This window comes from Opisthorchis viverrini, assembly GCF_000715545.1.
Source record: "Opisthorchis viverrini unplaced genomic scaffold opera_v5_49, whole genome shotgun sequence".
In the NCBI taxonomy this organism is placed as follows: domain Eukaryota; kingdom Metazoa; phylum Platyhelminthes; class Trematoda; order Opisthorchiida; family Opisthorchiidae; genus Opisthorchis; species Opisthorchis viverrini.
Genome location: NW_008751705.1, coordinates 1,371,168 through 1,382,500, shown reverse-complemented (window position 1 = coordinate 1,382,500; position 11,333 = coordinate 1,371,168). Strand labels below are relative to the sequence as shown.

The following is an 11,333-nucleotide window of genomic DNA, read 5'->3' as shown; positions in this document are numbered from 1 at the left end:
GGTAGCAAGGTGTTGCAAGGGAGTGGATTACTTTTTAATTATTGTTTTCATTACTTCTTGTCCACTAACTATACCCTCGCCAAACTCAGAGTGGTATGGACTCCGGTCTTAAAGGGACCTGAGTATAGTTGTGCATTAAGTAGGGTGCTGGCGGTCTTGCAAGTAAGGAAGTTATCTACAGACTGTAAAAACATATGTCCACGTGTAATATTTCAAAACAGATCTGGAAGACTGACCAGATGCTGGTGTAGTAAACCAGGTAGTGTCGTTGACTTGTACGCGCTTGATGACACACAGAGATTGCTGGATTTATGGAACTTACAGCGCTTATATTATATTCCGTTAGGCCTAGCCTCTGTTGTAAAAGCATTTCGGTACAACAAACTGTGTAAGAAAATTAAATTTAGTTTTAACCGTCTAAGCCATAGCGGCTCAAGGCCTACGATCATACAGTGGGAGCGGTAGGAGAGACGACTGGTCTGTGGGAATAACTTTTTTGCGGATGAACATTGGACGCTCTCGAATGCCAGCCTACGACCTCGGGTATGAAGGGAAGAGAAAGCAGGACAGAATGCTACCACTGATCGTGCGCACAGCTTGAAAATTGCGACCTTTGTGTCTCAGAAGATGGTGGGAGCGTAATATTAGAAAAAGCAGTCTACGTGCTTGGGCAGCCTGGAATTTGGCTTGATGAAATAAACTAAATGTGCAGCAGTATCTGGTACCAAGGTCTTTGATCTCAGTGGAGTGAGTGACTGGGTTTCCACTAAATGAGAACATATCAAGTGGGACGGAACAGCTACGGGAAGTTAAGTGAGACTTGGAAGAAGAGAAGTTTAGGATATAGCATTTGACAAGCGAGTCAGAGAATCTAAGTCTTGTTAGATCCGGCGAAGGGCAAGAATTTTAACAGAGGGAGGAAATGTGTAAACAGTTTTTATATCGTCCGCAAAAGGAAAAAGTTGACCATTGGATACGGGGTCGAAGACATCATTTTTGTACGGTAAGAATACGATGGGGCCTATCATGCTCCCCAGAATAACTCCACTGATGATTGGTAGTGGGTTGTGAATATACTGACAAATATACTGATGATAGTGCCCAGCATCATAGGCTGCAATGACGGTCTCAACGACGGTAGTTTCATCACCAGTCCTGTCAATAAAGCCGACCATCTGGACGCTTAGTTTACCATCTGTCGCTTGCCCTTTCCTTTCAAACCCGAACATGCATTCCACGCCGCATATTTCACATCTCCACAGCAGAGTAACCGCTCGTCTTTTGGCAATGGAATCATCCTTTTAACTGATGCATCAGCACTTCATCACAACCTCAAGTAATTCGTTGCGCCAGAGAACGACGGCATACCATCCCGCACTCTGAGACATGGCTGTTAAGATGGCAAACTCGTTGTCTTAAATTTTTTATCCCTCAGTCAGCTCTGGAATTGTCATCTTCCAGTGGAAACAATCTTTAGCCACCCTCACTTTAAAGCCGGTTCTATGCGAACTATTTCTATCTACATAGAGGTCAATCTTACCCTCCCCTTCAACCCTTCCATTCTGCTCTTATATTCGAACTGGCAGCTACCGTTTCATTTGCATCAGCGATCTGCATGTCTCAGTGGATGTTCGCTATTCGCCTGTTTAAACTGACTTGACTGTTTTGATGGCCCGACCTCCCTACGACCAGATAAAATATGCTACGCTACAGGTTGTCCATCCCTTCGACGACGCTGAAGGTTACTGCCGCGATCCCCAAAATACCTGTCTTCGTCGGCTTAAAGCAACCTCTTATTAGCCTATTAATTAGGTAACGGTAACTCAAGGGTAGTCAAGGGTGTAACGGATAAACGGAGTAATTGCCATTCTTGAGAAGGGATGTTGCTTTTTGGTCGGTATCCTTTGGTTGCATTGTTAGTGTTAGTCTCCAAAAATATTCTCGGTTGATTTTGATTTGATTTCACGTCTCTTTGGTGACAGGCTCAGGGAAAGAATTTTGTTTTTCCAGGGGAAACAGAGATTGGCGTTACCTGGCACTATTTTCCTTGTCTGAAAAATATGATGACCACAGTGTGAACAGTGAACCATGAATCAGGGTCATACTAGTACCATTGTCCAAAATGTCGCCTAAAACGATGTCTCCTCCGGGGCTCGAGTCCGGGCTGGCACTATTATAAGCGATATGTTTGATTTGTGGACTTCTGCTATGCTATGGTGTACACCTTCTGATGCAATCCCAGATGGTTTTGATTCGTTTCCCGTCTCGGAGGAGCTTGGTTGGCGGAAAAGTGGGTGATGTTTTCCCACACACAACTGGAACCCACAAGCGTGTCTGGATCGACACAATTTCTCCTAATGGTTCGGGTTTAAACATAAATATCATACTCGGTGTCGGTCTACGTAGGCAATTCCGCTTAAAACTGGCATTTCAATAAACCCTGGGCACTGATCCAGGTAGTGAGATGATCCACACTGTGCGCATCTTATTGGCAACTTAATCTGACATGATCTGTCGTTGCCTATCTGCGTCATCAGGATGGCTGCTTTATATTGCGGAGATTTGTGTGTTGGTTGGGGTCTCACTGTGTTTTGCGGGGGACGCAAAAACCTCCGTCCTATGGTGTGCACTTGTTGAACTACTGCTGCATCGGCCTTGTCGCTTATGAACTTTGCCAGTTCGTCGAATGTTGGATCACGCTTGAACTTGAAAGATTAGCTGTCCAAGTTAAACCACTCATTTAGCTACGACCCCAATGGTCCAACAAGAATCAAGATCGTTTGGATATTACAGTTGTCTCACCGTAACCTAGCAAATCATCATGTCGTCAGCCAAAATGATTGAAGCTTTATGATCATCTGTCTATGGGGTCAGCCCTTCCGTCAGTTGTTCTGTCGAGGTAGTTGCAATGATGTGGAGATCACCGAACCTGCGTTCAGTAGTGCTTCTGCGTAACCTTCCTCGGTTTCAAAACGCCGCACCGTCTAGTGGCTTGGGCAGCCTGACCTTCAGAAGGATGTACTAGGTATGAGAATTGGTCTGTCGGATTACGAGTAAGTCGGGCAATAGTGGACATGAAACTGCGCATAAAACTGTGGCAGTCAGCGGGGTTTCCATAAAATTTTGCCAGTTGTCGCGCGGGAAGTCCGATGCACGCTTACATCAAATGAGCGCTTTCCAAAAAGACAATCGTCTTGCCTCTTGTTGGCAGTACATAAGTGAATATTTGGAGAGTTGATAACAGTATCTTGCTCAAAAGATATTGGCAGTTTTCTTGGGTCTGGTATGGGAATTACATATCTTTTTACGGTATCACATTGTCCACTTGTTGCAGTACAGGGATAACCTTCCAAAACCACAGAATTCATCGATCGGGCAATTTCATCTAATTTCTCCATCTCCTGTTGAACACTGTGTTGGTATTCCTTAATTCTTTTAGCAACACCCGCTTCTAACTCCGACTTTTCAATCTTTCTACGGGCTAGACCCAGTTCTCTCATCAAGTCCCGCGTGGGCATTTTGCTTCTGATGAATGCACGAGACGGAGAGGGTAGTCGAGACAGAGACATCACGCGTCTTCATGTAGCCGAATATTGAACTTCTGGCAGTAATTCTAGCCAACTTTTTACTATCCTGTGCTGAGGCCGTGATTTCAAGGCAAGGAACTGCTTAATTACCCTAAGCGCACGACCTAGGTGTCTGACAGGTAACGTGTAGTCTAATTCACCGACGTACGATCAGTAATACTTGCGGCGAAACCGAATTCTACTAACTGAAAGTGGGTAGGCCGTGGCTCTACAAGAAATTAACGGTAAATCGAGAGGAAAACTAAAGGAAGGCTGACGGCTAGATTGAACCTTGGGCAGTTAGCAACACAGGATGGTACAGAAACGCCAGTGTGCTATCAAACAATTTGAACGGGTAAAATATTGTTCAGTTTAAAGTGGGAGAAATTTTTAACAACAAACCCAGAAATGAATGTGAACAAATCGTCTATAGGAAAACGGTCGATGCACAGCCGACTTTGTATAAAACAAAACATTTTAGTGTTGAAACTTGAGCAGTTACCGGAAGTGTAATGAGTTAGCCCGAGGAATAGGGAGACAAATAATTACGTCATGTAATTAACAGATCATCCAAAGTTCGCCAAAGGTATACTTCATCCAATAATATCTGATGGGTTACAAACGAAAGACTGCATGAAAACAGCAAAATAGAATTCAGAATTTCATAACTTACGGATGGGCACATTTTTATAGACAGTTTGCCAGGAAGCGAAATCAACTCATGTTGAATAGCCGAAAATCACTGTAAAGCTGCTTCATCTGTAGTAGGAACTTTGCTGACTCCCTGTGGTCTTCGACTTTCAAACACAGCTAAGTTGTTTTCGCAGGGAAAAATCTCCAAAATAAACTCGCAAACCTTCTAAAATTTCAGGAATGGCAATTTTTTGTGGAGTCTAACCACATGAAAATGTAGTTAAAAATGAAAGTGTCCGGTATCAAAACAATAATGATATCTTGTACTCGTAATGCACTACTCATGAGTGGTGGATTAGAACATATATATAGCCATATCTCAAATATCGTAGCGACTGAAACATGGGGCGGTCGTGCAGCACAGTCAGTGGCCTGAAAATTTCACGAACGAGGGATTCATCTATATTCCAGGCGAGTCTCTCGAAAAACCAAATTAGTTTGCAAACGGGTGTATTTCGCTGAGATCTTATACTGATCTTGAGGAGTTAACCGAGTGTATGGGAGTTCAGGAGGATTCATTTCAATTTTACAGATTGTAAGCACCTCGTTTGGTGTTTTCCAAAATTACGGGCAACAGGAGGGAGCCGCCAAAATGAGGGTAGATCGAAATTTGTATGTATGCTTACCGGTCCACTAAAAGATGATATACATTTCAATGACGCGCGCGTTTATTAAATTATAAAAACTGAAAACGCGAAAAATGGGCGGTAGTTTAAGAGTGCTGCAAAATTGTACATGTGGATACAAATAGAGCGAGCGAATCTCTGGAAATATGATCTATATCTGATTGTTATGTTAAATGATCGATATGCTGATGGTGATCTGTAGAGCTGTCAAACCATACAGCTTTCAATACGAGTTTCCGGGTCTTAAAACCCTTCCTCGGTCGATAGTTGCAACTCAAAGCACTGCGCGCTTTCTCGTCAAACCGGTGTAGTATCTAGTGCTCTGGCTTCTATATACGTTGCTTTACCAGGAGTGTGTGGCAAAGAAATAAAAACAATAACGCTAGATTGTGTACACAATAATAAAGAGGTCAGATGGAACAGACTCACTAATAATTGTTCTCCTTAAGATGGCCAGGTCAGCGACTAAACAATAATCGAATCATGGTTGTCCAGCGGTTTTGATATTGGACGTAGTGCATGAGAATCGCAAGTGACCGCTGTAAGCGCGAGCGAAATCAGAATAGAGAGTCGGGGCGCGTGACCACTGTACAAGTGCGCGTTTTTGCAGTTTTCCGTATTCAAACAAAAATGATTATGCAATTGACAAAATGGGCAATGTTATAATGAAAACAAAATAAAACTACCAAACACCACAGGCACACCATATGGTTTGACGTTCCTTCACAGCCTGATACCAAGTCCCTATATCGGAAAGCAGAACTCGAATGATTTTGTCACATAGAACAGGCAATATTAGCCCATCCACTGTGCAAGTGTTCCACTAACAGCTGAACTGGGCTGTACTGTACTGCGAACAGGAAGAAACCGATCCACTGGATCACTCGAGTGAGAAAAATGAACGTCAAATATGTTGACACATATTTTGTGCAAAACTGTCTGTTCACGGTATCTGAGGAGGGCAGGAACTGTGTTAAAAACGCATTTCGAAGTGAATATANGTTAGCCTGAGGAATAGGGAAACAAATAATTACGTCACGGAATTAACAGATCATCCAAAATATGCCAAAGGTACACTTATTTCAATAATATCTGATGGGTTACAAACGAAAGATTGCATGAAAACAGCAAAATAGAATTCAGAGTTTCGTGACTTACGGATAGGCACATTTTTATAGACAGTTTGCCAGGAAGCGAAATCAACTCATGATGAATAGCCGAAAACCACCGTAAAGCTGCTTCATCTGTAGTAAGAAGTTTGCTGATTCCCTGTGATACTCGACTTTCAAACAAATTGTTTTCGCAGGAAAAAATCTCCAAAAGAAACTCGCAAACCTTCTAAAATTTCAGGAATGGCAATTTTTGTTATGGAGTCTAACCACATGAAAATATAGTTAAAAATGAAAGCGTCCGGTATCAAAACAATAATGATATCTTGTACTCGTAATGCACTACTACTCATGAGTAGTGGATGAGAACATATACATCGCGATATCTCAAATATCGTAGTGACTGAAACATGGGGCGGTCTGGTGCAGCACAGTCAGTCGCCTGGAAACTTCACGAACGAGGGATTCAGCTATATTCCAGGTGAGCCTGTCGAAAAACCAAATTAGTTTGCAAACGGGTGTATTTCGCTGAGATCTTGTAATGATCTTGAAGAGTAAACCGAGTGTATGGGAGCACAGGAGGATTCATTTCAATTTTACAGATTGTAAGCACCTCGTTTGGTGTTTTCCAAAATTACGGGCAACAGGAGGGAGCCGCCAAAATGAGGGTAGATCGAAATTTGTATGTATGCTTACCGGTCCACTAAAAGATGATATACATTTCAATGACGCGCGCGTTTATTAAATTATAAAAACTGAAAACGCGAAAAATGGGCGGTAGTTTAAGAGTGCTGCAAAATTGTACATGTGGATACAAATAGAGCGAGCGAATCTCTGGAAATATGATCTATATCTGATTGTTATGTTAAATGATCGATATGCTGATGGTGATCTGTAGAGCTGTCAAACCATACAGCTTTCAATACGAGTTTCCGGGTCTTAAAACCCTTCCTCGGTCGATAGTTGCAACTCAAAGCACTGCGCGCTTTCTCGTCAAACCGGTGTAGTATCTAGTGCTCTGGCTTCTATATACGTTGCTTTACCAGGAGTGTGTGGCAAAGAAATAAAAACAATAACGCTAGATTGTGTACACAATAATAAAGAGGTCAGATGGAACAGACTCACTAATAATTGTTCTCCTTAAGATGGCCAGGTCAGCGACTAAACAATAATCGAATCATGGTTGTCCAGCGGTTTTGATATTGGACGTAGTGCATGAGAATCGCAAGTGACCGCTGTAAGCGCGAGCGAAATCAGAATAGAGAGTCGGGGCGCGTGACCACTGTACAAGTGCGCGTTTTTGCAGTTTTCCGTATTCAAACAAAAATGATTATGCAATTGACAAAATGGGCAATGTTATAATGAAAACAAAATAAAACTACCAAACACCACAGGCACACCATATGGTTTGACGTTCCTTCACAGCCTGATACCAAGTCCCTATATCGGAAAGCAGAACTCGAATGATTTTGTCACATAGAACAGGCAATATTAGCCCATCCACTGTGCAAGTGTTCCACTAACAGCTGAACTGGGCTGTACTGTACTGCGAACAGGAAGAAACCGATCCACTGGATCACTCGAGTGAGAAAAATGAACGTCAAATATGTTGACACATATTTTGTGCAAAACTGTCTGTTCACGGTATCTGAGGAGGGCAGGAACTGTGTTAAAAACGCATTTCGAAGTGAATATATCTGCAACAAACGTTAGTACAAGTTCGGCTTGTACTTAAGGTGTCATAGTCAATGTGGTGCCATATTACTCGCAAAACAGACGCATAAGGTAACATGTTACGGTGGTGAAAAAGCCGAAAAACTGCAAAAATACTCATGCATGGTGGCGTGGCCCATAGTCAGGCGCACCAGTATCTGGCTCAGAAAACAGACTGTTTCGCACGGTTCGGAGCCCAGCAAAGAATAGTTCACAATGTACCCGCTATCCACTGTCCTAACAGAATGGTTGCTTTGGTTAACCTGGTCAAGACCTCCGACTTTGTGTGACTCTGCTTCATTGTGAGACTGTCAAAATGAATAGCCACTGAACGAGATATAAAGCGCACTTTAGTGATTGAATGCTTTTTTATCCGTAAGAAAAGCCGAACGAGGACGGATGAAAAATTGCCTACCAGCACCTATGGTTTACCTTCGTTGCCTGACAATGATTTTCGAAACTGATAAATTCAAGCATCAGTCAATCGGGTATATAAAAGAGTGTGAGCTCAGTCCTGCCGGATAACTACATACACGTTAAAGTAAGTCCCAAGGTGTTTTCAACTTTCTGGTTTCGGTGATGAAACAGATGGGGATTGGTTGGGTCTCGGTACGTTATCTATTCTTCTTTAGAAACTATCCAACGAATGGCTATTTTGGCTGTTGTGATTGTTGTGCAGGGTTGGCGAGCAAAATTGCACTCTTCAAAGGCCCCGAGAGAACAGTTATTCGATATTCCCGTCTTATCGAGCTAACACTCTTCGATGTACACTCACGAAGGAGTAACTTGCCAGTTGGAGTGACGTACCGGTAGCGCCTTAATGGCAAATGAGATTTTAGGCCTAATCTGTGATAAATATATCATGACGAAAGCCGCTGAATTAAACGCTCAACTGACATTAGCATGGTTTCATAAAAATCGCCTAAGTTTGTTTTCTCTTCAAGTGATTGTCCATCCACTTAGCTGTTGTGGATTTTCCACAAAAGGTTTCTTACAGTTAGACTCTTGCTGGAATACTTGGGAAGGAATTCAGTTAGAAATCATCCACGAATCTAGAAAGTTTTACACAACGAATGATTCATACTCTCTGCCCTTCTCAAACCAGTTCCCGGACATGCATTTCTAAAAAACCTGAAACTAATTCATAATCTCTGGAGAGTAGCGGTTGTTTTCCCAGTCAAGCGAGGAAGCCCAAATTTTATGATCACGGAAACGTCATAGTTTTCTAACGCGTCTTATTGCATATTTAGGTGATTCAGTTGTGCTGTTGTCAGCCCTCTGAATGTCTCACTGCGTGAGTTGTAGTCCATTCACTTCAAAGATCACTGACCGGGTAGCATGATTCAGGTGTCAAGACCGAAATCAAGAAGGATTGATTGTGATAGAAGAATTTTAGACTACTCCATGAGATCATAAGTCGAAATTTTGGATTGATGGTGTGGCTGCCAAAGTGTTTGTCATGAAAAGCCACGTCAGAACAGGGAAACCCTATAGGTGAGTTGGCATAGGCAGGTAAAGAAACGAACAGGGACACAAAAACACAAGTTGTAATCAAATTGCCCAGCTCAGCGAACAAGCCAACAACCATCTACGCCACCTGAGTTACCAACACTTTCCTCTATAGAAAACACAAAAACTTGGCAGCTTCGGCCGATACGGTCAGTACTGACGGATGTGTGGCGAGAAGTTTGAAAGAATCCCTTCCAGAAGCGCACTAGGCAATTACGCCATCACAGTAACCGTGCAAAATTTTAGTCCAATCACATTTGGCGTGGTAGAGTGAAGCAAACAAACAGTCGGACTGTTCAGGGGTGACGACATAAAAGATCAGGAGATAAAGTCCAATCGAAAGAAAACTTTCAAACTTACGAAGGGTGTTGCATAGACACCTAACTAGTGAGTGATAGAGTATATTCCGCTTGTAGTTCCTATTGTGACCATTGTTAGATTAGATACAGTAAGCTTAAATGAGCTGTTAAAGCAATTATGTGTACAGGACAACTGCACAAAAACATAGCGCAATCACATTTGTCATGGACAAGTGGAGCAAACAAACAGTCGGACTGCTCGGTGGTGAGGACACAATCTATCAGAATACGATTTTGAGTGTGAATAAACCTCGTATATGCACAAGACATCGGATAGAGAAGCTAATTAGCGAATGCACTCAGCTGGTAGTTCCCACTCGGGCCATTGCAAAATTAACCACAGTAATTTGAATTGAAAACGAGAATTTCGACAAGACATTCAAATAAGCTGCTAGATTAGACAAGAAATAAAGTTATTAAGTTAGATGTCATGCATACGGACATATTGATCACAAATCAGCAGTCAATTATCACACGAGTGAACAATGAGCTATGGTTCATGCGCAAAACATTTCATACGCTAATTTTGACTCTTTTCAAACTAACTGTTAGAATTCGTCGATTTATTCGCAACGACTCTACAGGCTGCCACAAAATGGCATGCTTTCACAAATAAACGGTGTAAATACTCATTTGGCTTTGCTAGATCAACTAAAACGGTTAGTTTCTGTCCAAAACCAACGGAAGAACAGTATGTCAATTTTCTGAGTAACGAGGTAATACGACTTCGCAATCTTGCTGTCGTGTAAAATGTGATATTCGACATGGACAGGCCAGAAATTTGCGGTCAGCAACGATAAACGTCGTATTTATGAGGATCTTTAGGTCTTTGAAAATCAGTCGTCAGATTCCTGAAGGAGTCTGACAGTTACAAATATCTATTTTTGTTTCAATTTCCTAAGAAATGAATGCATTTTTTCCTTCTAGCATCTCCAAGAATGACGAAGACGACCGGTGTCTTTGCAACATTCCTTCTACTCTTGGTCATCTGCAATGCAAAACAGGCACAAGAATCTGCTGCGGAACCAAAGAAACACGATTTGGAACAAGTGATCAGTGAAATTGAAGTGAGTGATCCAGAATGGGAGACGAAATGCCCAGATGGAGATCACGGGCATAACATTTGTCATACAAAGGGGAAAAACTGGAGCGAATTCGTTAGGAGCATGCTACGCGCAATGTCCAAAGTGGCAGCCTACATTTTACAGGAGAAACACAACCATGATGATGATGATGAATAAATGACCATATTTCAATTCAACTAGTTCCGCGAAGTTCACTACAACACATTAGATTGATTTGCTCCCGAAATTCGCCTTTCCAAAAACTTGGTTGAACGGGAATTCAGTTTGTGACAGCTCTGCACATAAAAGATGTAATAAATATCTTTTCAACTGCTTTTAAAAGAGTGAACAATGGTTTTTTCCAAGTGCGAAATGACCTTTCCGTAGATGAACGATTAAGCAAATCTGGATGTTGCAATTTTTGCACCAGGCAACGGTATCGCCAGACTCTTCGTACTTTACAACTGTTTGAAGTCAAAAAGTGGAAACAGAGTTGTGTGGTATGCTTCGGTTTGTCAACGTGTCAATATTACCATGTTTTCCAATTCCGCGCACGTTGTTCCAGTTCACAAGCCTCCCCCCTCTGATGTGAATCATTGGCCGCGCCTTCACTTGAAACAGTTTATGGCCCGTATGGCCTAATTATCTCAGTACATGACCGTATTGCAGTTCTGGTGAACCTTACTAAGAGTGG

At 42.2% G+C, this 11,333-nt stretch overlaps 1 protein-coding gene across 1 annotated transcript; it reads left to right on the top strand.

Annotated features, from left to right (window-relative positions):
- Positions 1-10,513: 10,513 nt before the first annotated feature.
- T265_03442 (hypothetical protein) lies at positions 10,514-10,816 on the top strand (the record flags this gene model as incomplete). Its single annotated transcript, XM_009167926.1, has 1 exon — positions 10,514-10,816. The coding sequence occupies one exon, from the start codon at positions 10,514-10,516 to the stop codon at positions 10,814-10,816; it is 303 nt and encodes a 100-aa protein (XP_009166190.1).
- Positions 10,817-11,333: the final 517 nt, after the last annotated feature.